The sequence below is a fragment of the Pseudoliparis swirei genome, chromosome 8, assembly GCF_029220125.1.
Source record: "Pseudoliparis swirei isolate HS2019 ecotype Mariana Trench chromosome 8, NWPU_hadal_v1, whole genome shotgun sequence".
Taxonomy (NCBI): Eukaryota; Metazoa; Chordata; class Actinopteri; order Perciformes; family Liparidae; genus Pseudoliparis; species Pseudoliparis swirei.
In genome coordinates, this window is record NC_079395.1 from 17,544,338 (window position 1) to 17,571,839 (window position 27,502).

Consider the following 27,502-nt stretch of genomic DNA (forward strand, 5'->3'; position numbering starts at 1 on the left):
CGCTACGCTCGAGCTGTGGCAGCTGCCGCTATCACGTTTCTAGAAGTCTCCACGTTCCGCTAGAACCATTCCTGCCGCTCCAGATCGACTGTCCACATCCGCAGCGAAGCCATGGCAGCCGAAAGGCAAGAGCGACTCCTCTCGTGAATAATGTCTTCAGTCAAACACGTGTGTCTGCGGCCGTTTGTAACCGTTGGTCTCTCTGCAGCAGGTTCCCCGAGAGCTTCATGGACGAGGATCCACAGAAAGCTCTGGAGGTAAACATTAGCGCCAGCTAGCCAAACACTAAACAACCAGCTGGCTCTGTCTCATCATTTAACCTTTCAGTCTCCTGACTAGCTGTTCCGCGGAGTCTCTTAAAGCGCGGTGTCATTTATGTTAACGTTTCTAATGTTAGCACCGATTCTCATACGAACTAACTAGTGAGCTAGCTAAGTTAGCTCACGGTTCCTGCTAGCATCACTACGCAGGGAGAGCAGGTAACGTTACGTATGACAACTCTAGCGTTACGTCCCGGCACCAGTTGTGTGTTGGGGTGTATTTAGTTTGACTTAACAGCCAGTATCTATGCGACACTTGGCCGTCGAGGGGCGTTATTACCAGATAACGCCTGTGATGTCTGACATGTCGGCATTGTAAGCGTGTACACTGTATTCTTTAACAAATTCAACTTGCTAGAAGTCAGTTTCTGATGTTCAACGTGTCCGTGTTTCATGCAGCCTGCATTATGATATATTATTAATTATTGTGACCAGATTTGTGTTTGTGAGAAAGAGGACCCTTCGACCATGTTGGTGCCCAAAGCATAACTCCTTCACGATGCCCCCCTGAGAAAGGAACGGGCTTGTTCTGCCTGTTTTGTGATATACATGCCTAAAAGGAGGATCATTTTCGTGTATCTGGCAACACTGAGATCGGTCGACCAATGACTGTTCTCTATACGGTCAGAGCTCCGCAAGAAGGTGGAACGTAAGGGAGATACCATTTCCAAAACTTGTAAGGGGTAAATACTAGTTTGTGAAAGACCCAGAGAAACACAAATATCCAACGAAGCAAAATCCCGTTTTTGGAATCCCTGCCGGACGCATTTTTTTAGGTCTCAAAAAGAGGACGTCTGGTCGCCCTACGCTAATGCTCCTCGTCAGCATGTCAGCAACTGAATCAAACAGTACTGTGAGCTGTCCTCTTAAAACCCAATGTTGTGTTCCTCTAGGAACTCAATGAGGCCTTGCAAGGAGACGCTGACAACGCTGAGTGGCTTTGCCAGCGTGCCTATGTCCACATACTTCTCAAAAACTACAGCTGTAAGTCTGTGGACTCCTTGTATTGACATGACATGTTAGTCACAACATCATCCTTTTGAATGAAAATGCACTTTCTTTTTTCCACAAAGCATAAATATAACAGTGTTGTTTTCTGTTTTGCAGGTGCTATTGATGATGCCAAAAAGGCACAGCAGCTAACACCCAGCCTTCCCCTCGCTTTCATGCGAACAGGGTGTGTATTTAAATAGGATCAAGAGAATCAGGGGAAATCACTCTTTTATTCTGTGTATGTGCTCAACTGAGGCTCCTGTCGATGGAACCGATGACTCTAATAATAATATAATTGTAATATATAGTTGATTGGTAAATGGTTCCTGTAGTATATAGTTGATTGGTAAACGCAAGTGGTTCCAATCAAGTTCAATTAAACTTGTTTTCTTTTACAATCACATCTGCTATGAACATTCAACCTAATATTCCTGTTGCTTCAGTTGAGTCACGTTAAGTCCAATGTCACTTAAACAGTCGTTTATCTTCAACCAGCCATAAAGTTTATTTTAATGTTGTTTAACTTCTTTAATAAGGTACGTGGTCCAAATCTTTTATGTCGTAAGAGGACACATTTATTTTTACAAGACTGTCGGATCTGAGTTTATGTGGCATGTTTCTCTCTTCCAACCGCAGAATAGCAGAATACCACCTGAGCCACTATGAGTCAGCACACGCAGCGTTCACTGAGGGACACCAGCTGGATGGTGAGTACAGACGTGTTTTGCCTGGAGTACAAACATCCCATCATCCTACTCCCTACCAACCACTGTTTGCACCAGTGTGCTGTCGGGTTCTCTCTCCTCATTGACTACAGAGGGATGAACCTGTGTCCTCTCAGCTTTAGGGATACAATGCAATACAGTGAGACTTCTGAACGTACAGGTTTTATTAAATTCTTCACACTATGGCTCTATGAATTCCTTCCTGGCAGCCGGTAAGTGTATTACAGGATACTTCAAACATAGTTCTGGTCAACAGTTTAACCAAAGTTGTAAATCAGGGCTCGATGTGCCATAAATTAAATTGCTGTAACATAACAACCACATTTTTTACTTCTTTCACAGTTATTTCACTGACAACACGAAGCATACTCTCAGTCAGACTGACTACAAACAAACTTTAAAAATGTTAAATTCTGCCTCTGTATTTCTCTGTGGTGTCCAGCATGATATAAGAGCGGTAGTTCACGCTTCCGTGTTTTTCTTGATTCCACCATGTCAATTGTATTTCTGTATCCAGAGAGCTTGAGTGTTATTATAGTTCCCATATTTGATGCGGTAATTGATGCTCACATTCTTCTGATGCTTCTCCATTTTTTTAAACGGCAACTACAAGTGTTTTACAAGTTCCATATGTCCAGATTACAAAATGTGGCTTTCCACATTGCTCACAGCTGTCGACATTGTCAACCCGGACACAATTACCTCCGTTTCAATGACTTGCTGCAGCTGCAGTGTCTCTATCGCTGTTCATCAAACCGATGGTCCCTAAAGACCACCACACCATGAACACAACGACTATCACTCCATTCTATTTGTATATACTTCCTTTCGTATTTATCCGTGAAATAGTAACTTGCATTTTCAAGCTATTGGCTATTAGAGAATAACAAAATCAGCTCTACCTCGCCAGCGGACGGTGAACAAAGATATAAGGATATATTTTCACAAGCATTACAGAACACGCTATTTTGCTTTGGGTCTTTTTAGCTTTTGAGCTTTGGCTCTACCAGCAACTGGATGAGCGGTCAACATTTAAGCATTGGGATGGAAGAAAAGCATTTTAAAAAGTCAAAAGGGTTGGAAATCCATTTATATAGAAATGTTAAGCAAAACAGATTTAGCCTCTGATCTAAACACTGGAAACACACTTATTGAATGTATGACTCTTAGTCAAACCACGTCACCTCACCTCAAATGTTGACACTAGATTCTCTAATCGAGCCTCTTATTTTATCAATGTTTATTACTGAACAAAGCAAGGCAAAAAATGTTTAATTTTTATGTGATTTCCGCAGTTTCTGACAAATCATTTGAGATCTGGATCAAGCGGTGTGAGGAGATGATGGGAGGTAAGTAGCTGAACAGAAACTTTACTAATCCCTATACGTTTGTTAATGCTAGAGAATTATTTAGAGCTGATGTTGGTCTTTGGCTGTAGGTTCAGAGGATATTGTTTTAATGTATTCATAATGTCTAAAGATGTTAAGTATTGGTTCCCAATATGGCCTGTGGCGGTTTTAGTTAGAAATAATAAATAGTTCCGGCCTCCGGAGTCCGATTACCAGCCGCACTCTAAACTTCTCTCTGCTATTTACTCCGTGCTCTTAAACACTGCGTTTCTGTGTGCTGGTGATGCCGGGGCCCTCTGGATCATCTCGGGTAAACACGAGCGCGAGTTTTGACAAACACGCTTCACACCCGCACGCACACGTAATCCCGGGAGCGGTGTGATTCATCAGAGTTAACGTTTTTGATGTTTGAAAGCCCCCCCGTTGAGACCCAACTCCTTCATAGGCCTGCTCAAACACACACACACACACACACACACACACACACACAGACAGGGTGTACATCCCCTTCTCCTAAAAACTTGAAAGTTCACACGCTCACAACAGCAACACAACTTTTTTCTTTCGGTGATGGTGTGTTTAACATCAACACACACACACACACACACACAGCACCTGGTTATTCCATCACATGTGGCACCCTGCTGGTTTAAAAATACACAAACTCCGACACACAGTCTTTCTCTCTAAACACCCTCCCCACCCCTTCTCACCATATCAAACGCGACCTCATTAAGACAACATTAACACTCCTGTCATCTCTCTCTCTCCCTCCCCCCCCTCCCCCTCTCTCTCTTAATGAAGTCATTGAATAATGTATGATGCACGTAAGCGGTGATCAGGCCTGCTTGGGCTCGCAGGGCTTTTACTGGGCGTGGCTGGACAAACTGGCCGGAGATGGGTGGAGCATGTGGCGGTGTTTGCACGTCATGGAATTGGACAAGAGAAATGGGTGTTTTCTGACGTTGGGCAGCCTAGAAACAGGAACAGCCGGCTGCCGGAGCCACTGAGCCAGGAACGGCCTCAGCTGGCCGTGGTAGCACCAGAAACGACCTCATCTGTTTCTAGGACTGTTATGAATTTGAATTGATTAGACACTAAATTAATTTGTTCTCTATCTAGCCTCCTAGAAAACGTTGTTTCTCGTTCCTTTTATTCATTTACGTTTATATCTTTTCATTTAATCCTCCCCCCCCCACACCATGCAGTTACACAATAAGCGAATATTTAAATATTGTTGTATATTTATAAGTGTTTACAGGATTCACGTTTATTTCGGGGAAAAAAGGGTTGTAAATCTAGTTCTTCAAGTAAATGGTAGCACACCAGTCAACTTGAATCACATAAAACATTATTTCACAGCAGCAAAAAAAAATGCATATGGACATTTTTTGGGGGGGGGGAGTGTGAGTCCCGCTGTGGAACATCTGTCTGCTATTCTCTTTCTGTAATCTGTGGACAAATGTGTTTTTAATTAAAATGTGTGTTTTTATAGCTTTGCCATCGTCGTCAAGAGACTCGAATTTGATTTAGCAGTTTTATTGAATGTTTCCATCTGCCACTCGCCCAAAATCCTGTTCTCTCTTTTCCAGAGCAGACGCAGAGCGACAGTGACAACAGGGTGAGTTTCTCTGCACGGCCACCAGGTGGCAATGTTGCGCTCGGCATCAGCCTCGCGTATGCTCCTGTTCAAAGAAGGGGAGCCCAAGCTTCTTTTGTTATGTTTTCTCACATTTTTGTCCTCCCCCACCCCCCTCTTTCCTTTGTGTTTCATCTCTCTGCCTTTTCGCCACATCCTCCTCTCTAATTGTCTCGGGGCCGAATGACCGAGCAGACACCGGCGGCTCCACCTGTGAAGTAAGTGCATGGATGTAAATACGCCTTACCTCGCCATCTATTTTATGTTGTTTCAATGTTTGTTTTGTTTGTTACACGAGCGTTGTGATTAACCAGGCGCTGCAGCCTCAAAGCAGCCGTAACACTTTACGTCTAAGACCCATACGAGTCGTGCCACTGATGTTCTTTATCATTTTCAAGTTTTTGTTTTCAAGAAGTTTCCTATATTCACAATGGCAGTGAAGGGAAATGACAACGGTCTTCACACTCGCTAATCTTGCTAATACCTGCTTGTGTGTTCTTGCAGACATGACTGGTACCAAACGGAGTCTCAAGTCATCGTCACTGTCATGGCAAAAAATGTACCCAAGGATGGTGTGTGTGTCAACTTCATGGAAAAAGAGGTATAAACACACACTTAAGAGCAGTGTTGGAGTGAAGAGCAACTTGGCTTTCTTTCTTTGTGTGGAACAGAGATGCTCTTGGGTGTTTCCTCAGGGGGGCCCATTAGATGGGTCTCACACACACACACACACACACACACACACACACACACACACACTCCCCATAGACCCAACTATGCTTCCAGTGGTGCCTTGTTAACATTGCCCCCAAAGTACAGATCTAAGAACAATTTACCCTCCCCAGCTTCTCCAACCCCCTAATTGTCTGTAGGTAGACGGCATAACTGATCTAGGATCAGCCGCGGAGCCCTCTGGGGCCAACGCTCTCTTTCTCTTTTCCTGTGCTTCCTGCTTCTTCCCCTCTCCGAGGGGTAACCGCTGGCACCCCGGGGACCGGCATTGTCTTTCCTAATAGAATAACAAACTGAGTTTACCACTTTTCAAAAGAAATAGTTCACTCGCTCTGAATCCCACAGTCACTTGTTAAGCTCCCTCTGTCTGTGGTGTGAAGTGCAGATAAGTTCATGTGTTTTTTACTAGGTCAGTATATACAAAAGCAATTAGAGATGAAAGGCAGCGGTTCCACTTCTCCCCGGCGACTGCGCGTGCAGCAGCTGTGAGCCGACAGACGAGGATGAATAATAAGGCTTTGATGGGTTTTAGCGACTTTGGCGAACTTTCCAAGCTTTTATCCCCGATGAAACCACGTCTTACACACAACTGGTCCTAGATCGGAGGCGTTGGTTGTTCTGTGCTGTTTATGTTCCTGAGATGACAACCGCCGAGTTATTCCCCAAACGGCCCGCTTCGACTGCTCTTCTACACGAAGGCAGCGTTCGCCAAGAAGGGGTGTGGAGATTTTGGCCCCGGTTGAGTCCACGTCCCTCCAAACCAACGGGCTCCCCCGGTCCTCATGAGTGACAGGCCGTTAGGAGCTGTCTGACCCTCGTCACTGGTCACTGGCCGAAGGGGACAGCGGCGAGAGAGACGATACTCCTGGCCGACAAAACCAGCCACATCGGATGATTATTCTCCGGGACAAGCTGACAACTTCACACACACACAGACACACACACACTTTCTTTCTCTACGTTTGTTTGGTGTGTTTTCTAAAAACTGCAGTGAAGTCAAATGACATTGTGAATGCCCGCAGTCTCAGGAATGAAGTGATTATGTATTCTAGAAGGAGCAAACACGGCGGGTCCAACGGTGCGATTCACTTCGTCGCCTTACCGCCCAGACAACTAGATTACCGAGTTGCTCTTCCCGCCTAATGCTCTTCCCGCCGTCTGTCCTCTTCAGCTCTCTGCCACGATACAGCTGGCATCCGAGGAGAACTACAACCTCGACCTGCACCTCCTGCACCCCGTCGTCCCTCAACAGAGCAGCTTCAAGATCCTCACCACCAAGGTACCGCCGTCACGTTTAACTTCAGGAAACCCGTGGCGCCACGCCGCCCTGCGAGATGCCGGTTTTCCGATGCTTTTCTCCGGCTGCGGTGGAATATAAAACTGTTTACCACCGCACAACTTTCCCCCCTCAAACTGAAAAACATAAAAGCAACATTTCAAGGTCATAGAAGCACTCCGGCGAAGTTTTTGAAAGACAAAAAAGTCGTCGAGTTTCAATCGGAGACGGCGAGGACGCCGCGTGTGGCCTACGACGCGGTAAAGAAGCCGACCATTAAACATGTTTTATGCGCCATAAAGAAAATATGCTGCAACGTCACACGCTGCAGAGATGCCGGCGCTCCTCTGACGACGCTTCCCATCTCTGAACTGCCTCGGAGCGCCGCGCGGCGTGATGTTATCTTTATGCTCAGGCTGTTATTGTCTTTAATTGCTGATCATTCCTTATGCTTTGCGTCTTTCTCAAAGGCGTTAACGACTCGACCGATAGTCGGATAGCGAGGGCGGCGGAAGAAGGAAACCGTGCACATGTGAGTCGAAGCGGCTCCCCGAAACGGACTGATCCTCAGCGCTCTGAGATTAACATCTTAAATCTCTCCAATAATTTGAAGCGCTGGAAAGCAGCCTGTCACGACCTATAACTCCTTAATGCCGGCTAAGCTTACTGTAGCTGGAGTAGAAATCCCCCCCAAAAAATCCACTCTGGCTGTTTACGGTGCGGCTCCCGTGGAGACGTTAGCGGAGTTCCCATAAATCCTTACACACACACACACACACACACACCCCTCTATCGGGGCTCTCTAAGAGTTCCTCAGCACTGTTAAAGGTGATTATGGGCCTAATGAGTAGGAAGGGCACTTTTTACTAGAGACTAATTTGTGTGCATTAAAGAGGATGTGGGCTAACGAGTGTGCTGGCTGAATGTGTGTTGCTGATTCAGGGTTTACTGCACTGTCAGGTTTCAGCCCAAGGATCAAGAGGCCTGTGATTTAAAAAAAAAAAATCCTCTTCTTTTCACTCGTTAAGGAGGAAGAGATCGTCTTGGGGCGATTAGTCCCTCCGGTCTTGCCGATGCAGTGCTGAACTTACGGCCCCGCTGTCTTCCACAGGGATCCCGTCTTTAGTTGTATCCTGTTGCAACTCAACCAAAAGCTTTTCATCGTGAAGATGAAGAACCCGGTAACCATTTGTTTGCTCTTCACACGGGTCGTCCACTCGTATGTATCACTCGTACGTCGGGGCAACGTTCTCATCTGATTTCATGTCAATCAGATAACATTGGGGAAGATTTGCGAAGAAAACACAAACGCGAGCTGCGGTTAACTTCACGTTATTGAACTCCTCGTACGACGGCGAGCCTCCTTCCCGCTGCGCTCCGACACCCGTCACTTCCAGAGCTCTGGCTGCGCGCTGAGATGAACCCGACGGTTACGGCCGCGTCTCGTGACGTCTTCACTCGCCCACCCCGAGCATGAGAAGGAAGGAGTGCGCTCCTTATCAAATTCTGATACAGAAATGTCATTTGAAATGAAAAGAGATGCCGACACGGGGAGCGCGGAGCGGGGATGATATCGATACGGCTGATGTTCCTCGTGCACACCGAGGTGAATGCTGCCAAACGCGGTGTAGAAATGTCGTCTTAACAGTGCGGCCGACAGTCGGGGAAGCCTCAGTGAATTCGGCTATCGGGCTTTAAAAACTATAAAACAATAGCGGTGTTATTGTTGGACAATAGGCTTCAACAGTCCTTCATATGCAAACACGGAAGAATTCATTTCTTTGGCCTTTCCGGAGGCAGTGGATATACGCCCGTTATATCACGATGTGCCGATTGTCGAGCGCTCTGAGGCAGAGCGGTCATTCGTGATATCGGGCTATATAAAATAAACTGAATTTAATTATCTCCGGTTTTGGTCTCCACCAGCTCGTCGGGTTCTTTAGCTTTTTTCTTTCTTTATTTCATATTAATTATCTGATTTATTTGATGATAATAATTTAGGAAAGGAAAATATTAAGCAATATTAATTAATATAAGCATTTTTGCGTCTACCTTTTCAGTCTTTCCGTCTGTATTATATAGAATAATATTGTACTGTATTGCAATGATTGACTGAATATAAATACACAACAACAACAAAATACACAACAGCTAATAAATGCTCCACTGTGTTCACGGCTTAGGGCTAGAGGTGTCGTCTGGCGTTGAGCGAGCAGTGAACAATGTTTTGTTTCTATCACTCTTCAGTTTCTTTTGTGAAATAAAAAAGAAAGAATTTTATTTTAGTTTTTCAGTATTTCTAAGAAAATAATCGTGTCAGGGTTACCAAAACCCCAAATCATTCTAACGATCCCCAGCCTTTTATATAATATAACTATCTACGTTATTATAAGATTTGTGTAACACGGATGGACCGGCATGAACAAAAACAAGCGCTTACATGAAGTGCCTAAGAAGAAAAGCTCTGGTTAGTCTCCACCTCCCCAAACGAGCCCCACAGGCCGCCGAGCCGCCGCCGACGAGGACATGCATTCTAGTTTACTTCTCAGCGAGGCCGCGGGGGATGAAAGGCCGGCGCGTGATCACAGGTGCTGGAAATACCACAGCAGCACAAAATGTGATCGGTGGCATTACATAACCTCTCTGCTGCGTGCCTTGTGTCCACCGGCTGCACTGCGCCGAGTGGAGGCTGACCTGCACAGAAACTGCCCTCTCTCAACAAAAAGAAAAAAAACGACCGACCACTCGCGCTTTTCCATGGCAACAGCAGAGCCTGCATACCAGAGGTGCACGTGGGCTGCAGCTCAAACAAGGGCGCAGTCTTCCAGAGACCACAGCTGAAGATGCTCTCGCACTCTGCCGTGCTTTCTGTTCGGTTTCATTGATGCTCTTCTTGTTGTTGTCTGTCTCTCCATGGCCTATCACACACACACACACACACATAAACAAACACGCAGTCTGTCTGCCTTTCTCCCTGTCTTGCGTACACACACACCCACACCCACACACACACACACACACACTCTCTCTCTCTTCTACCTCTCTAGGATAACGAGAAAGAGAGCGCTCAAACCCTCCTCCACTCCCACAAAGCCCTGCCTGTTCCCTGGTCCACTGGGCTCCTCTGGTACACATGGCCCCTTGCACGCACACACACACACACACACACACACACACACACACACACACAGACACAGACCCACACACACTGGGCTTATAAGCCCTCATTGGCAGCATTCGAATGTTCAAGACAAGCGGAACGGCGCCTCAACACTCTACAGGTGAACTGTGCGCCCGCTCTGAGCCGAACTGCTTTCAAATGTTTTGGAGCCGTTTCATCGAGGAAAACAAAACGTTCACATGAACAACGGCGAGAGAGAGAGAGAGAGAGAGAGATTGTCTAGGTGTCTTTATTTTTCATTCAGGCTTTAGTTACATTGTTCATCCAAAAAAACGTACAAAACTAAATCATCCAAATACAAACAAACAAAACCAAGAAAACATTAGTAAAGAAACAAGTCATAAGTTCATCAACAGAGCGTCTCCTCTGACTAAACACAGGACGTCCTTTAGCGCCCACAGATTCACTAACGTCAGTCTGTGACATAGACATGCCTGTCTGATGCCTCTCTGGACAGCTCAGCCCCCCCTCCACCAGGCAGGAAGCTCCCTGCACATCAAACCCCAAAGTGACTCAAACCCTCCACCAAAACCAAAAGCCCTTAAAGTGGAAAAAAAGGAAAAACCTGATCAACACGATTAAAGGCCTTGTCTTGATCAAATGATATTACGCACACATCAATATCATACAGTTTACAAATAATTAATAAATCTCTCATGAGAAACCAGTTGTCCATGATGGATCTGTCTCTGTGGATGATCGTCTCTAGAAGCTTCTTCAGACGGTTGGCGAGCAGCCTGCACAGAAGTGTCTGTCTGTCTGACCAGCCCACCGCCCGCAGTGTTCAGGCCCCTTGTTTGGGAGCAGAGCTGCCTGTCGACATGTCGTGGGCAGCGGGCCTGTCCCTGAACGCCTGCAGCTCCTCCCACCGGTCGGCTCCCAAACACCTCCGGAAGTGCTCACAGAAATCTGCAGGCACGTCCAGTCCAGGAGCTCCATCAGCAGCCCTCTGACCCCCAGCAGCGGTCGGCTCCTCCAGGGTGACGCCTTCCCTCTCCTGGGCCCAGCTGAGGAGGGTCTCCAAGCAGCTCATCAACGCTCTCATTCCTGAAGATGGCGCCGCAGAAGCTCACGGCCTGCCGTCTCACTTCCACCGGGTCAGTCGTCATCTCACCATCAGGGAAGCAAACCATTTGTTTGGTCCGGACCTCTCCAGACTGGAGGAGGAGGAAGGAGGAGCCACCATGTCCCCAACACCGGGGAACCTCCCCCTGACCACAGCTTGTTCTCGTGAAGATGAACCGAGTTGTTCTTTGTCCCCGTTGAAGCCGATGCCCAAAGACCCAACCCTCACCTTGTGCACCGAAACATGAAAAGGAAACGTGAAGTAGAAAATCAACAGTCTCAGAAAAAAAACTAACGTGCAGCACATTCATGACAGTTTCACTTAGTTCTCCTCTTTTTGGAGCCTTTCTTCGGCTTCAACTGCTTCCTGATAGCAGTCATGTATTTTTTAAGACGGTAGCGCTTCTTCTCATCTAAAGTCTCCACACCAACCTTCTTCTGTATTGATAAGACACTTTTCATAAATTTGTGTGCAACTGGAAAATGCTCTAGGACATCTACCGATTGCCCAAAGTTCTCATCCAGAAAGCTATTTATGTCCTCCAGCTTGTAGAGATCTCCAACGTAAGCCTGGGACCCGGTGGAGGCAGAGTCAGAGTAAGAGTCTGTCTCGTCCTCCATCTCCTCCTCCACATCACAGGCCTCTCCACTCTCCTCCATCTCCTCCTCCACCACACAGGCCTCTCCTCCCTCCTCCGGGCCAGCAGCCTGGCTCTGATCGGGTTCAGCTGTCGGCCGTTGCTGCCTGCTACACTTTGCTTCCTCTCTTCCTCCTCTCCTCTCAGTGCTACCTTCACCTTTTTCCTTGTGTTGGTCCCTTCCTTTCCTCCCTTCCTTTGCTCCGTCAGTACTTCCTCCACCTTTTTTCCTTCCGTTTCTCCACTTTCCTTCCTCACTTCCTCTGCTCCTGTCAGTAAATCCTCCACCTGTTTTCCCTCTCCTGTTGTATTCTGAACAGCTGAAATCTCCTCGTTAATATTTCCTTCAGCTGAATCAGCACTCTGTTCCCCGGTGTGACTGTCGCTCTGCCTCCTCCGCCCCAGTGGGCGGAGCTCGCCGGCGGAGCCTCCCCCGCCCACGGGGCCCTGCCCGCCCGCTCCATGAGCCAGGACCGCTTCTCGCCGCGGTCCCCGGCTTGGGGTTCCCTCCGGCCGGCTCGCGAGACAGCTGTCGCGCTTGTGCCCCAGTCCCCCACACCTAAAGCACTTCATGCTACCCGCTAGCATACAGCATGTAGTGCTGAGCCTTGTGCTTCACTCTGAAGGAGATCTCCAGCGTCTGAGACGGACAGTTCAGAAACATTAACACCTGCCTCCGGAAGGACTTTATGTGTTTTAGTTTAGGGTGTCTGCACCCCAGACCGATCGTTTTGAAGCCGCTCGCGACACTGCAGCTCGCTCTCCAACACGGCGGGACCCGGACACGGTGACCCGGGTGGTGGGCACCGTCAGCGGGGACACCTGCAGGTACACGCCGCTCAGCGTGACGCCGCTGCATATCAGCGCGGACACATACCGCTCCTCCGTAAAAAACACCAGCAGCCCTCGGTTCAACCTGGAGGCGTCGGAGGTGTTCTCGTGTCCGCCAACATCTCCCACCGCCAGGAGGACCTCCTCTTCCGGGTACTTTGCGGGACTCGATCCGGACGCCAAGACCCGGTCTCAGAGGACGCCATCTCACACCAGAAACACGGTTATCTCCACAAAACACCAATAAACCCCCAAATAAACCAACAAATAGACACTAGAAACACAACAACTCAATCACACAGTGAAAATGAAAGACAAAATGTGTTAAGTTTGAGAAAGATTACCAAACATTTGCCCTCACCACGCCTCGATCGTGAGCAGCTCCGAGAGAGAGAGAGAGAGAGAGAGAGAGAGAGAGAGCGAGAGAGAGCGAGAGAGAGAGAGAGAGAGACTTACACAAAGTATTTGCTGTGTGTCGTCTGTCGCACATCATCGTCAGTGCAACCTCCTCCTGTCCTCCACCACGACAGACATTCCAACTGCAGGGGTCACCACGACAACGGGGAGCCAATTACACACCAGTGTGTTTGATCAGAACAGACGGTGCACACACACACACACACACGCGCGCGCTCTCCCTCACTTGGACATCGCGCGTGCACGTACGTGCGCACGCACTCGACGCAATTTCAGATTTCAGATCCCCACTCGCTCGTTTATTCACTTCCAAACTCGTCTCCTTTTGGCAAATGGCAGAAGTGGCATCTCCGCTCTTTTAATTTCCACGCCTGTCAACGTGGAAGAATGTTTATATTTATTTCATTACTCGCTTTCTCGCCGAGTTTGTTTTGAAATCCGCGGGGATCCGGAAAAAGAGGAAGATGATGCTGGGTGAGGAAAGGAGGGGGACATCGGGGGGGTGAGAGAGTTACAAATGCATGTGACAAACGACACGGGACCCCAGTGCCCTTCTGTAAATAGTGTGTGTGTGTGTGTGTGTGTGTGGCTAGTGCAGTATTGTATTGTCCAGCCCAAGGGTCCTGTGGGTGGTGGCACCCGAATGCGGCGCTGCTATCACATCCCCTTTACGAGCCATCTTTTCGCCTGTCTCAAACACACACACACACACAGACACACACACACACACAGACACTCACACACACACACACATGGCGCCTGGCCTGCCATGTCCCTTAGAAGCCAGGAAGCACAGATGTGGCAGCAGATTAATGTTGTATGGTCCAAGAGCGCGCATAGAAGCACGCACACACACACACACACACACACACACACGGGGAACGCGGAGTCCTGCTGCCCTTCACACAATTTAAAGACGATATGTGGCACCTGCGAAGCTGGAAGGCAGTTTTAGGATGTTCTATTTTCCCGTAGAGCTATCAATGAGAGCTGTCGGGGTTAAAGGCCGAATGTTAACGGCTCGTCCACCTGGTCAACCAAACATCTGGAGAAGTCCAACCCGGTGTGATCAGGATCACAAGCACGGCTTTAAGAAAGGCCGTATCAGGTAAATGAGCACTTTGATTCACACTGAAGCCTGCGGAGCGCCGTGAGACCCGGAGTCGAGCTCTTTTAGAGAGACCAAACATCCACACGCCAACAGGAGCGTCTCAAACGTCGATTAAAATCAGATTCTCAAACACAAACGGTCTGAATGAAAGTGTTGAACAAAGCAGCGTGGGAACACGACCTGGAGAATTCAGGGATTCCATTCAGAAGCCAGAATGTTTTCACTGTTTTGTGTTTTATACGTTGACTTTATTGATCGCTCTTCTAATCGTCCCTGGGGGAAACGGTACTCTGTCTCTGGTCGGATAAATTAACCTTTAAGTTGCAACCGAACACAGCGGCAGAGTATTTTAATGACGTGAGAACGGTGCTTCCTGCTCGCCGTTCCGGGCGCGTGCCGGAATCCAGCCCAACATCTGTGTGCACACGGACTCGTACCTTCGTTGAATTTTGATTAGAGAGGCAGATATTTGTGTCATACGGCTCGCTCGTCTCTTGTGTTAACGATGCAGCCGAGAGAGTTTCATGCAAATCCTTTTTTGCTTTTGAAGTGCTCCGACAGATGGGAGCGCCATCGCCTATGCATGAAACCAATTCAAGGAGCGAGCGCTGCTTGCAGAACCTCGGACGCCCGAAATAACTTCCACCACCTCGAGACACTGGGGGGATAATATGACACGCCTCTAGAAGCGTGTGGTTTTTTTTGCCGCTTCAGAGGAGAGCGGCCGGGTTCCTGCGACGGGACGTCGGACCGCATCGGAAAAAAACAAAAAACATCCATAACCGGTCCGATCGGGTTGAGACGAGGGGCGAGAGCGGATGAATAATTTAAATGTGGATCTAACGACTCACATCCTCCACGCGGCCCCTCCTGGAGGGCGTTCACGGGGCCGAGCTCTCGTGTGCAGTTCATAACCTGCTGACTTTCTCACCGCCTCACGCCCTTTTAATCACAGTGTGAAGTAGAGGGGGGTGGGGGATGTCAGACTGTTCTACCCCCCTCCTCCGTTATGATGTCAGAAGAGATTACCTCACAGAAAGCTGGGTGACATCGTCTTTTGAAGGATGAGTATGAATAATTTGGGCGCTGACCTGTATTCTCAGGCAGAGATCTTTTTTTTTTTTTGTTGTCTCACGGCCCCCTTCGCAGGTGAGCCCAAATAAAAAAAGTTAATTTCGGACACCGAGGATGCCTTCTAAAGAAAGAGAGAGAGAGAGAGAGGGCGAGAGAGAGCGGCCTCTATTTCTGCGGAGCCGAAAGCGCTGACACGCACCAAGGCGATCCATCAGTGTGCCGCCGCTCGCTCCGGCTCATCACCTCGCCGGAGAAGGTAGCAGCGATCGTGCACGTCTCCCCCCTCCCTCCCCTCCTCCCCCAATCTGCTCCCCAGCACTCGCGCCAGTCGGCCTCCTCGTCTTCCTCTCGGCTTCCCCTCCTCTCCTCCGGCACCCTCATAAATGAATCATCACATCGGCCAGCAGAGCAGAAATGTTCCTTAATTGCACCGACATAACCAGCGCGGCCTTTCACATGCACACGTATCAAACGCACACACTCTCCGTTAATGGGGGGGGGGGGGGGGGGCCTGCGTGTCTCGCTGTCGCTGGTATGCGATCTGTCACTGCAGCTCAGCGTCCATGTCCTCTCTCTCCTCATTGTTTTCCTCTGCTCCCACGTCCTCCCGGTATAATGATTTGGATCAGATGCTGCTGTGTGGAATCAGGATCTCCCTCCTCTTCCTGACCTCCCCTCCCCTCCCTCCCCCTCCCCTCCTCCTTCCGCTCGCTCCATCTCTCACACTGGCCCTCTGGCTGACAGGCATCTCGTTAGTGCAGTATGTCTGTCAGTGAGGTTCGAGATTGAGCTGTGCCCCCTCATATCCCTGATGTGTCTCGCTCACACACACACACTCACACACACACACTCGCAGAATGAGCTGAAGACGAGCTCTGAGCAGACAGCCTCTCTGGCCGCAATAATGATCTGATGTCCTGTACTTTGATGGAGGTGTTATTTTGGTCCCGTGCAGCAAAGACATTTATTTATTTATTTAGTCTTCTCCTACTTCCTCTTCTTCCTCCTTCTCCCCGCCAATTGCCCTTGTCTTCTTTGTCAGGTGGAGTTCAAGATGAAGAAGACAGATGCCATCAGATGGGAGAAGCTGGAGGGAGAGGGACAGTCCAACATCAAACACTTCAATCCAAGTCAGTCCTCTCTCTCTCTCTCTCTCTCAAGATCAATATGAGCTCCTGTGTGTGTCTGTTCTGCATTAAAACGAGAGTGGGTAGTGGAACTCTGCTCGAGTCTTTCATTAGTCCGACGGCAAAAGTATACAGGGAGAGGGAAAGGTATGACGGCAGAATATGACTCACTCAAATATTTGAGCCCACACGTTGCCATTACTGACAGGATTAATTACTTATGTAAGTGTGTGTGTGTGGGGGGGGTAAAAGTTAAGTGGGCAGCCAAACCATCGTTTCCATGCATCCAGCTCGGCTTACAGCTACATTTACACAGGATATTTGACGTCTGGGTTCGCGCTGCCGCTCGGCCTGAATGTGTCGGCCGCGTGTCCGACGCTGTATTTATGTAAATATGCGTCTGGATTACATTTCCCGCTCCCCGTCTCTTGTTGGGATTATAGAGGTCGCAATGCATCCTCAAAATAACGAGAAATCAAATCTCAGCGTGATCCTTCAGTGAGCAGAACGAATCCAGCCGATGAGTCTCGGGCTGATTTCAGAGGATGCGTCATTTATTTATCTTGTCAAATGTCTCCCCGCCGCTGTGAGATCCCTCCCACTCGGTCCCGATTGAAGCTACGTGACCCGCATCCTCACAGTTCGCCTCCCTCCCTCAGATCAGTGCCCTCCGTCGTCCCACGTCACCTGCAAATGGGACAAGTTGGTGGTGGCCATCGGCGAGGAGGAGAAAACCGAGAAGCTGGAGGGAGACGCGGCGCTCAACAAGCTCTTCCAGCAGATCTACTGCGACGGCACGGACGAGGTCAAGAAGGCCATGAACAAGTCCTTTGTGAGTGTCCCCGAGCGGCCGTGAGTCATCTGCAAGTTCACGACTCAAAGGCCCTTCTTCGGCAATGTCGTTAGTTCAGCGGCTCTCCATAAAACATTCAACATAATTTACCTTTTTGCCTTTGATCCTCCGCCAGAGGAACACAGTCCACGGCGACGCCTCCAATAGTTGTCGAGCTCTTTCCGCCCTCCGAACACAAAAGATGTCCCTGTCGTCTCAGTTTGCTGGTGATCGCCGTGATGCGGACTGATTGTCTCGTTGATGAGCTTCCTTAAGAGTATTTAAGTGAACAGAAAGATGTGCACTTGATTGCAATTAGATGTCTGGGGGATTAGATTATCTGATTGATGGGGGGGGGGGGCAGCGTTCTCTGTGTTTCTAGCCGTACGAGCTCACGACGCGACACTTAAAAAGACAGATTCGCCGTCTTTAACCAACGTTGATACTTTTTATATTTTAATTTCTGCATTTTTGTTGAAACAACCCGGAGCAGAAGACGCTTTAAGGCCGGGGTCACCGACCCTTTTGAAACCGAGAGCTACTTCAAGGGTACAACATAACATGATATGATATGATATGATATTCCTTTATTTGTCCCACAGTGGGGAAATTTCAAAAATCACAGCAGCGGTGCACATCAGAGCATCAATGAAAATAAATATAAAACGCAAAACTAAATACTAATACTAATCCGAAGGGCTACTTGTTTGATATAAACTTCCCGAATATACATTTGCATAAATGACCTTTTCATAATGAGCCGCCGCACGACGTCCCCGTGGTTTGATGAAACCTGGCGCTCTTATGACTATACGGTCTTTTGATTGTTCTGACCGTCATTCTGATTATGAACATAGAAAAACACTAAAACACATAAATACTAAAGATTTTAAGAACAATAGGTCCTCCTAACACTGTCAGTGTTCAGGCCCTGATGTTAATAAGCAGAGTGGTTATGTTTGCGCGATTGAGCAATTTTTTTTAAACCCTGGATATCGTGTTCGAGACAGAATCTCCGGGTCACAGTGATATTTTATGCTCATTTGGACTCTACCACTGAGATAAAGTTGAACTAGTTCAGTGTCTAATATATCATTCAATGGAGAAACATATTACACTCATCAACAACGACTGATATTCGGTAACCAGCTGAACTTACTTACTTAGAGCTCACCTCATTGGCTGTCGTCCTGCAGCGTGAGAAAGCCAGCGCTGCAGCCTCCCCAAGGTCCTAGTGCCCGGTCTTATGGGCGTTTTTTTTGTTGACGGAGCTCAATGTTGACTATTTTTAGAACATGCCTCGCGGGTGACTGACGTGGTCCCTGCGGGCGACCAGGTGCCCGCGGGCACCGTGTTGGCTACCTCTGTTTTAAGGAGAATAACGGTCATCTTATGACACATTAACTACAGCGCTGCCTCTCGCCCCCCTGCAGATGGAGTCCGGTGGTACAGTCCTGAGCACCAACTGGGTCGACGTGGGCAAGAAAAAGGTGGACATGAGCCCCCCGGAGGACGTGGAGTTCAAGAAGTACTGAGTACTTCACCCCCCCCCCCCCCCTCATTCTGCTCCCTCTGAGCTCCAGCAGGGTGCTGGATGCATCGCAGCCTCTGTGACCATGCACTGCTTCCTCCTCCTCCTCCTCCTCTTCCTCCCAACCCCTCAGTTGTGCTGTTGCTCGCTAATTGAAGGGAGCCTCGGTGCACTTTCACTCCACGAAACCACCTCCGTGCCCCCCCCCTCTCCTCCCTCTGCTGTAACCGGATGCTGTCAGTTCATTTGACTAACCTGTGTTGATGGACTGATATTAATATTGTCTGGTTTTCAAGGCCGACGGACGAAGAAGGGCGGTCTGGTTTAAGAGACGCTTCAGTTCAACTCTCACGTCATTCTTCTTCTCCCCTCCCGGGTTTCTCAGAAGCGCCCACAGCCTTTCTATTTCGGGGCCTTTCATGACTTCCTATTATTGGCACTTGTATAAAAAAAAAAATTAAGTTGTTAAAAAAATGAATAAATAAGAACCGGTTGAGATGTTTAACTGGTGGCTATGATTGCATTTCTCGGATCATGCCGTTTTTTATGAAGATATATAAGATTTGTCGTTTGGCTCACAAACTTTCTCAATTGTGGAAAACTGCTTTGGACCGGATGGGGAAGTAGGAAGGGATCCCACCAGATGGGGGGGGGGGAGCTTTGCTGTGGTTATACGCTGGGAGGAATGAAATGTGTCCTCGCTGATAGGAGCGCTGGGCGGGGGAGATCTGGCGTGTGACTCCGTGGTTATCGAGACGGGAGAGCCCCCCCCCCCCACGAAGCCGTTTGGCCAGCAGGCGAGGATGCCCCCCCCCCCCCCGTTCTCCTCCCACATGTCTGCGTGAGGGGGCCAGAGAGCGTGAACACGGATCAGCCTCCACGCCGCGTCACCGAGCCGCTCGCGCCGACTTAAGTGTTCAATTCATCACGCGCCGTTTCATCTCTCGTGACGATCAAACTCTGAGCTCCATAACACACACACACACACACCAACACACACCGCCTCCATCCTTACCACCCTCCACCCGAGGCGGCTCCGTGACATCAAAAGGAGCTAAGCGCTTTGCATCGTGGGTAAGATCTGGCAGCGTGACGGCGACAGAGACTTTAGTCTCATTACAGACTCACATTAAAGGACTCGAAACTCCTCTCTGCTCATCCCTCTGGAGAGCAGCGACCACACGGGGGGGGCAGCAGTATGTACAAACGGTATGAGAAGTCATCAGGTCAATCACACACACACACACATGACACGATGCGGTTCACTTAAAAACAAACTGAAGGTTTATTCACTGATATTAAACGTTGAGATCGTGAAGAAGATGAGAGCTCGTTGGGACGAAGGTGTGTGAGAGCGCGTGCAGCGCGTTGTCACGACGCCGGCTGGACATTTATTTACATCAGAGATTACAGATGCATCCACACGCTTCTCTTACAGAGGAATGTGGGCGTTATACACATTTGAAATCAATACAGGCGTCAAATGGATCTCGTGTCGTCGCAGTCGTCTCTGCTCAGACTGGATGACAGGAAGAAGCCCCGCCCCCTCCCCTCCCTCGTTCCTTTGGCTCGCTCCCAGGTGGGTGGAGCGGTGTTTTACACCAGGCCCATGATGCGCGCCACCCACCAGTTGCAGGGCATGATGACTCTGCACACCACCCTGCAGCCCCGGTAGTGGTAGGGCCACGGCTGGTACCCCCCCAGCGGCTCGCAGACCCTCTGGCAGTGGGTGTAGCTGCGGCGGCACTCGTTGCAGCACACGCCCTGGTGGTCCAGCATGGGGTCCGTGTTCATGGTGCCCTCCTCGCCCTCAAGGCCTCTCTGGGGGGGGGGGGGGGACAGCGGTCAGAGTGTACGCAGCCGCGGAGAGGAGATAGAAAAGGGTTTCCGACAGGCGGCGAGGGGGGGGGAGACGTTGTCAGGTGTGGGTTTTTGTTGTCAAATATTTTCTCTTTCAACGTCGTGCTCGCTGTTCTCCCCCTTCTGTGGTTGTGGGGGGGGGGGGGGGACTGTGTGTGTGTACGTGTGCGTGTATTTGTGTCTGTGTGTGTGTCCGTGTGTGTCCGTGTGAGTGCGTGTGTTTGTATTTGTGTGTGTCTGTGTACGTGTGTGTGTGTGTGTCTGCGTGCTCAGCGGGGCATCTGAGCGGACAGTGTCGAAGAAGAAGAAGAAGAAGAGTGTGTGTTTGTGTGTCTCACCTGATACGGGTTCTCCGGGTTGACCTCGTCCTCCGTCTGGCGGCGCTGGCGGCCGGCGGCCCTCTTGTCTCGCTGTCCGCCTGAACACACGTCACATCGCTGCTCTCAGAACTTCTGACACACACTTCAAAATGACTTCCGCTTTTCACGTCAGCTTGTTATCCTTCCTGCGAAGTTCTAGAGACGTTTGACCTACAACCTCATGAAAGGACCAGAAGAGTTGAGTGTTTCACTCTCAGTTCTTCTCTGGATTCACACATCCATATCCTCTCATCCATGTCCTCTCATCCATGTCCTCTCATCCATGTCCTCTCATCCATGTCCTCTCATCCATATCCTCTCGTCTCCGTGAGGTCACACGGTCACTGTGGGGGCTTACTGGGTGAGTAGGTGGGGCGGAGCCAGAAGATGGGCAGCTCTCCACACAAGTCCTTTATCTTGTTGCTGAGGAAGCCGGAGTCCGAGAGCGGAGAGCCCGCCGCCACCCAGATCAGATCGTCCTCAAACTTGGCCGGCATCACCTCGTCCTCCTTTAGTGGGGGGGGGGGGAAGGAGGTGAGGAAGTGAGCAAGGCTCCCAAAGCATCCGGCGCGATGCCGCACTTGTTTCTGGCTGTTGCTACAGACGTCTTTAAACGGACCACATCTCAGCACCCTGTCCAAGTCTAATCTGTATTAATGGCCGGCTATTAAAGCTTCCTATATCAACATAAAACCAGGCAGTAAATACGATGCCTTCAGGCTCCGTACGGATTCCCTCTGCACTAACGTTGAGCTGTAAACGCAACGTCAGGACTGAAGGGGAGGAGAGGAGGAACGGCCTCATCCTGCAGCTTTATGGAAATAAACTAATGAGGTTTCCAGAGGAAAGAGTGTAAAGTAAACATATATATACAGTATATATACTCTGTGTCCACAGCCTGCAGGTAAAAAGGGGATTCTGTGGGGATGGTTTTTCCTCAGGCATTTGTTCCTGAGGGCTGCGCTGCGTTCAGGGACCTTCTCCGCCAACCTTTTTTAGAAATGCTATTTTTTTTATTTTTTTCTTCCCTCCAGCTCAAGTGATTTGCTGGAGGGACAAATAAAAGCAAGAGTCCTTCCCCACTGATAAGAGTTTATCTGACCCGCTCTCTCCGGGATGGAAAAGCGTGTGTGTGTGTGTGTGCGTGTGTGTGTTGTGTGCGCTTATCTAACCCATATTTGCCATTACTCTAAATTATAGGAAATGACCAGCCTGCAGCAACCATTATAACATCTCCCTGTCACCGCACACACACACACACACACACACACACACACACTAGAAGGAACGTGAGCAAAGCGATCATTTATGGGGCAAAGAGAGGCAATAACACAAACCCACACAAAATGCACAAACGTCAAATAAATGATGTGTTAAGGCAGAGAGAGGCGATAAGAGCAGCCCTGCGTGATAATTAATTGTGCGTTTGCGTGTGTGTGAGACTGTGTGTGTGTGTGTTTCTGCGTGTTCATGAGGGCAATTGTGGTGATGTGGATTCATGTGGATGTGAGGCTTATGCAGAGCGAAATGGTTTTAATTATCAGACAGCCTCAATTGAATAATCACAAGTGGCAGGGTGTGTGTGTGTGTGACACAGACACACACACACACACAGTGTGTTATTTTGAGTCCACCAAGCTGTTACGTGATGGGAGCCCACATACTAGTCACCCATGTGCTCCGGGTTGCTCTGGCTCTGGTGATTGGTGCTCCTCAGCGTGCGCTGGCTTTAGAGCGCTCATCATGTGACCTGCCGCTCATCATGTGACCTGCCGCTCATCATGTGACCTGCCGCTCATCATGTGACCTGCCGGCTGCAGAGCGTATGAAAAGAAACGTCCAATACAGACGCGTCAGCAATAAGCTGTTTTGAGGAAGTGTTTGGGGTTCCAGGATATCTGGAGATCCCTCGGTGTGTCCCTCTATTGTCTTTTTTGATCCGTCTTGTTCTTCGAAGGAGAAAAGCTCCGGGCCGGTTCTGAATGACCTGTACCATCGTGTGATGGTCCCTGAGGACGTTAAGACCTCCACGTTGCCACGCCACCATCTTGGTTTAGACAGGTAACACGCTAACATTTACGAAGTGACACTGAACTCAACGTGTTGGGAGTGTTTGTTTTTCAGGTATTTCACCCCAAACTAAACACCCTCTGAATCCACGGGCCCTCGTGGTCTGATCGCGGCTCCTCCTCTGGGGACCAGACGGGACTCGTGTACGAGCGGATCGTTTCACCAGCTGCTTTCAAACCGAAGAAAAGTGAATTAATTGTGAGGCGCCGACCAAAAAAGCTGCTTGAATGTCTCTGGCTGATACGAGCGGGACGCCTCATGCACCAACATGTCGCCCTTTGGATGTCAGACTCTGCATATGAAGAGAGATCATGAACTAAAGTACCCCACAAATGAATCATGATTCATTTAATTTACCGATGTTTTAATATTTAGACTTGTTGGAGCTAGAAGAAAAGATTAGGGATCGCTAAAGTGATCACAATTCATCCGGTTGGTTACGTGACTCCTCGTGGACGGCAACATATTTCACTGGAAACGCTGGTGGTGCATGATTTGTGATTTTTCTCTTCTTTTTTCTTTTTTTCTTTCTGCAAACGCTGCTTTTGTTTACTTCGGTTTGTTTTCTGTACAAACATCAAACTTACTTTATTCTTTAATTTAATAAAAATGTTTAGCTTAGTCTCATGCAGTAATTCACTCTTTGATCTGATTGGGTGAGAGCAGAAGGCCCCCGGCAGAGTAGGGTTAATCACCGTAGTGTGTGTGTGTGTGTGTGTGTGTGTGTGTGTGTTCCTCCATTTCTAATAAACCTATAGACAGGTGAGCAGCGATAGCATAGTACAACAATGTAAACTCTATAATGCAACCAGGTCGGTATGAGTCATCCTCTGGGGAGCACGAATTCATGGTCATATAATGTGTGAGACTTGTAGGCCGAACAGAACCCGGAGTCACGATCAGAGCAAAGGAAGAAAACAACGCATGTCGCATGTCGAGCTGATGAGAGACGACGAGGTCACCGGAGGTCATTGGGTAACAATTTAAAAGTCAAATAAAAGGACCAACCCACCAGGTCAAAGGTCATGGAGTCCTTGTTGAGCGCCTCCACGTCGGGCAGCCGGGCCTTCACCTGGGTCTTGATGTAGCACTTCTCGCCCCCTGAAAACCGGATCCCCGTGATGCCCTGAGAGGTTAGACCAGAACCAGAAGTCAGAACTCGGCGTCTGTGGCTTTAAATGTGTACGATGCAATAATATCACAGCTGGTTTAATCACATGGGCGGACGCCGCATTATGTCCACGATTTATACAACTCCACCCATCGATCGAAGGTCAAAATTATAATAGTTTAAAGCGCCGCTTCGGTAGTTTGACCGGCCTGATTGGGGAGCTTTGAGTAAAGGTCACAGAGCGGCGCTCTGCGTGTGAGGAGGAGCGCCGGTGCTTATCGACGTCTCCCCGCGAGAACCTTAACGCTTCAACCCAATGGGATCTAGAGAGTCCAGGGCGGTGTGTTGATGAGTCAGGCTTTTTACCTTCGCATTGAAAATGCGGAAGGTAATGTTTTGATCGCCGTGTATTTATTTATTTATTTGTATGCGTGTTACTCGCATAACTAAAAAAGTATTAAGCCGAATCGCATGAAATTTGGTGGGATGATTGGTTATTATCCGGGGACCATTTGATTAGATTTTGGGATCGATCGGGTCAAAGGTCAAGGTCATGACAAGGTCAAAATCTTCTTTTTACCATAGCGCGGTCAATTTCTATCCAATTGGCATGCAACTAATGCCAAAATGTTCATGATTCAATGCCCAATCTTGTGATATGCGAAGGTATGCGCTCTACCGAGTGCCCGTTCTAGTTTTGTGTGCTTTCAACCCCGAGACCACCGGATGCTTTTTTATTGTTATTATTATTATTATTATTATTAGATCCAACTCACAATCTCAAAGTCGTGGACCTCCACCGCCTCGTCCGCCCCGCTGCCGGTGCTGAACCGCTCCATGTTGTTGGCCGAGTCGATCTCCATCGTGCCCTCCTCCACTTTGCCATTGATGCTCATGCTGTAGTGGACATTGTAGACCTGCACACACACACACACACACACACACACACAAACACACGCACACAGACACGCATTCAGACTGGCATGTCAGGTATGAGAGTCCTGAGAGTCGCCCCCTCCCCCTCTCTTTCAACACTCCCTCACGCTCCCCGTCCCTTCTTACTTTTCCTTCACCCACGTACTCCCTCTCTTTCCTGGATGTCTCTCTCAGACGCACGTATTCATTCAAACTCGGTCAGAAGAGAACAATCTTCGGCCCTTTGGCTGCTAAAGAGCCTTTCATCGGGTCTTGATGGCATCTTCTGACTTCATATTGGAAGAAAAACACTCAGAAAAAGCTTCATTTTCCCTCTCGTCTCCTCCACCTCTTGCTCCTGGAGCATCAGCCGGACCAAAGAGCCCCCCCCCCCACCCCCACCCACCCTCTCCACCATGCCAGGATCCTCCACCACAAACACACACACACACACACAGACGCACACAACGCCCCCATTCACCACGCACACTTGCACCTTGGAGGGTTTAATTTACATTTTACTGTTTGCCTACACTGCAGAAAAGAAAAACAACTTTCGAATCTCCTTTTAATTCCAACAAGTTAAACATTTTACCGGAGACAACTACATTTAATTTGTCTACAATTTAAAACGTTTCAAGAACTTCTTCAATCAGGCAAAACCATTTCAATAGTGATTAGTCTATTCTCCATGCGGTGATATTTATTTTTGAGGCGTTTTCAAAATACAAAAATCACTATTTCGCTGATCGGATTTCATTGTATTGTTTTTTTATTTAAAGTTGAACCTCTTTGCTTTTCTTTTTTGTTTAAGTAAGGTATTCCAAATGCTTATTGATGTGTGCTTTGAATATGTTACATGTAATACTCATAACCTCTAATGTATGTCACCACCTGGCTGTGTGAAGAGCTCCTCTGTGAACCATGGAGCAGTGAACGTTGAAAAACAAAAGGACATGTTAATGTTCGTAGAGTCCCTTGTTGGCCGTGTGAGTCAGAGACACGTGCGCGCGCAGGTAGTCTTACGTGTTTCTCGTTGTGGTTCCAGAAGTAGAAAGCTCCGACGGCTCCCAGCAGCAGGAGGAGAGCCCCGGCGATGAGCACCGCGATGCCGGCCTTGAGGAGGCGGCCGGTGGCGGCGGGCTTCACGGCCACAGCGGAGTAGGCCTAACCCCCCCCCCCCCCCAACACACACACACACACACGCACACACACACAACACGATGAACACAACATCCTCCGAGATAACACAGTGAGTTCACCGCACCCATGAGACATATGATTGGTTGAAATCTGATTATTGTAAAAACAAACAAAGTGAAAAGTTTGTTTTTGGTCATCTGCGCCATCCTGACTGCAGCCTGCGGACCGTATTCAGGCCGGTTACCGAGCTCCGTATCCCGGGAGGAGGCGACCACCGTCAGCTGGAAACTCACCGGGGGCATGAAGTGCTGCAGGTCCTCTGGTCCCGCCGAGGCGATCGGTACTTTCTCTGAGTTCCCGGCCATGACTGGAGCCAAACACCTGAGGGGACCCCGGTCCACTAAGTATTTTTTCTCTCTCTCTCTCTCTCTCTCTCTCTCTCTCTCCCCCTCCCTCCCTCCCTAAGAGGAGGGTGGGCACGTCCTCTCTCCCGCACAGGCAGGTCGTGTTTTACGCAGCGCACTGTTGAAACTGCGCACTTTGAAACGGTGATCACCGAATCATGCGCAACCACTTTAGCTTTTCTATCAGAAGAGCCTTCATCGTGTTTCAACTTTGAAGAACATGCGTGGTGCCGCCTCCTGCTATACGATCATCGACATCACCAAGGCAACCGTGGCTAAGATCTATTTGGCAATTAAGAAAAATACCGTAGCCCCCCCCCCCATCTCTCTCTCTCTCTCTCTCTCTCTCTCTCTCTCTCTCTCTCTCTCTCTCAAAGCCTCCACAGACTCATTCAAGTCAAAGGTGAAACTGGCGGAATGTCGCATGTTTCCTCCATCTTGGAGGCGGTGTATTCATACCGTGGCTTGTTGGACGGACGTGGGCCTCACGTCGGGTCTTCTTTGTCCCAATCAAATAACTGCGCCGTGTATATTTCCATGAACTCCCATAAAAATGATGATATGTAAGTGGCGCAACGTGCGCATTTGGCACGATATAGACAATTAAATAAATAACAAGCATCATCCGGACAGGAAAGCAGGAGGATTTCCTCCCAAGGACGTCTGTCTTTACTTTGACCCCCAACATAATATAATAATCTGCGTGTGGGTGAAACTTGTTCGGTAGTTAGACTCCGAGCTGCGGAGACTTCCCGGTAAGTGCGCCTTTACGCACAGTCGATCTCAATATATCTCCCGT

The 27,502-nt window shown here is 48.9% G+C and overlaps 2 protein-coding genes across 4 annotated transcripts; one reads left to right on the forward strand and one right to left on the reverse strand.

Moving 5' to 3' along the window:
* The first annotated feature begins 9 nt into the window (after positions 1-9).
* On the forward strand, positions 10-19,346 carry sugt1 (SGT1 homolog, MIS12 kinetochore complex assembly cochaperone). Of its 3 annotated transcripts, none has more exons than XM_056421043.1 (13): positions 10-125; positions 209-257; positions 1,214-1,304; positions 1,428-1,497; positions 1,950-2,020; positions 3,334-3,387; positions 4,980-5,008; positions 5,222-5,244; positions 5,531-5,627; positions 6,930-7,037; positions 16,394-16,481; positions 17,138-17,330; positions 17,447-17,600. In XM_056421043.1, exons 1-13 carry the CDS (start codon positions 112-114, stop codon positions 17,583-17,585), a joined length of 1,026 nt encoding a protein of 341 aa, XP_056277018.1. In that variant the 5' UTR covers positions 10-111; the 3' UTR covers positions 17,586-17,600. The 3 variants fall into 3 exon arrangements, with proteins under 3 accessions (XP_056277018.1, XP_056277019.1, XP_056277020.1); XM_056421044.1 differs by having other exon boundaries at positions 212-257; XM_056421045.1 differs by lacking the exon at positions 17,447-17,600 and adding an exon at positions 18,744-19,346 and having other exon boundaries at positions 14-125; positions 17,138-17,310.
* A 756-nt stretch (positions 19,347-20,102) lies between these two features.
* Positions 20,103-27,001, reverse strand: LOC130198606 (leukocyte cell-derived chemotaxin 1-like). Its single transcript, XM_056421831.1, has 7 exons — positions 26,593-27,001; positions 26,183-26,323; positions 25,018-25,158; positions 24,143-24,256; positions 21,419-21,569; positions 21,040-21,119; positions 20,103-20,662 (listed from the first exon to the last, which is right to left on the reverse strand). The coding sequence occupies exons 1-7, from the start codon at positions 26,662-26,664 to the stop codon at positions 20,438-20,440; spliced, it is 924 nt and encodes a 307-aa protein (XP_056277806.1). The 5' UTR covers positions 26,665-27,001; the 3' UTR covers positions 20,103-20,437.
* Positions 27,002-27,502: the final 501 nt, after the last annotated feature.

What these genes read in the sequence shown, in the direction of transcription:
- sugt1 (XM_056421043.1), top strand. An exon ending in CATCAAACACTTCAATCCAA is followed by an intron (nt 16,482 to 17,137) that starts GTCAGTCCTCTC and finishes TCCCTCCCTCAG; the next exon opens with ATCAGTGCCCTCCGTCGTCC. An exon ending in GTGAGTGTCCCCGAGCGGCC is followed by an intron (nt 17,331 to 17,446) that starts GTGAGTCATCTG and finishes ATCCTCCGCCAG; the next exon opens with AGGAACACAGTCCACGGCGA.
- LOC130198606 (XM_056421831.1), bottom strand. Translation starts at nt 26,664, where the DNA reads ATGGCCGGGAACTCAGAGAAAGTACCGATCGCCTCGGCGGGACCAGAG. An exon ending in TGCAGCACTTCATGCCCCCG is followed by an intron (nt 26,324 to 26,592) that starts GTGAGTTTCCAG and finishes GGGGGGGGTTAG; the next exon opens with GCCTACTCCGCTGTGGCCGT. An exon ending in GGAACCACAACGAGAAACAC is followed by an intron (nt 25,159 to 26,182) that starts GTAAGACTACCT and finishes GTGTGTGTGCAG; the next exon opens with GTCTACAATGTCCACTACAG.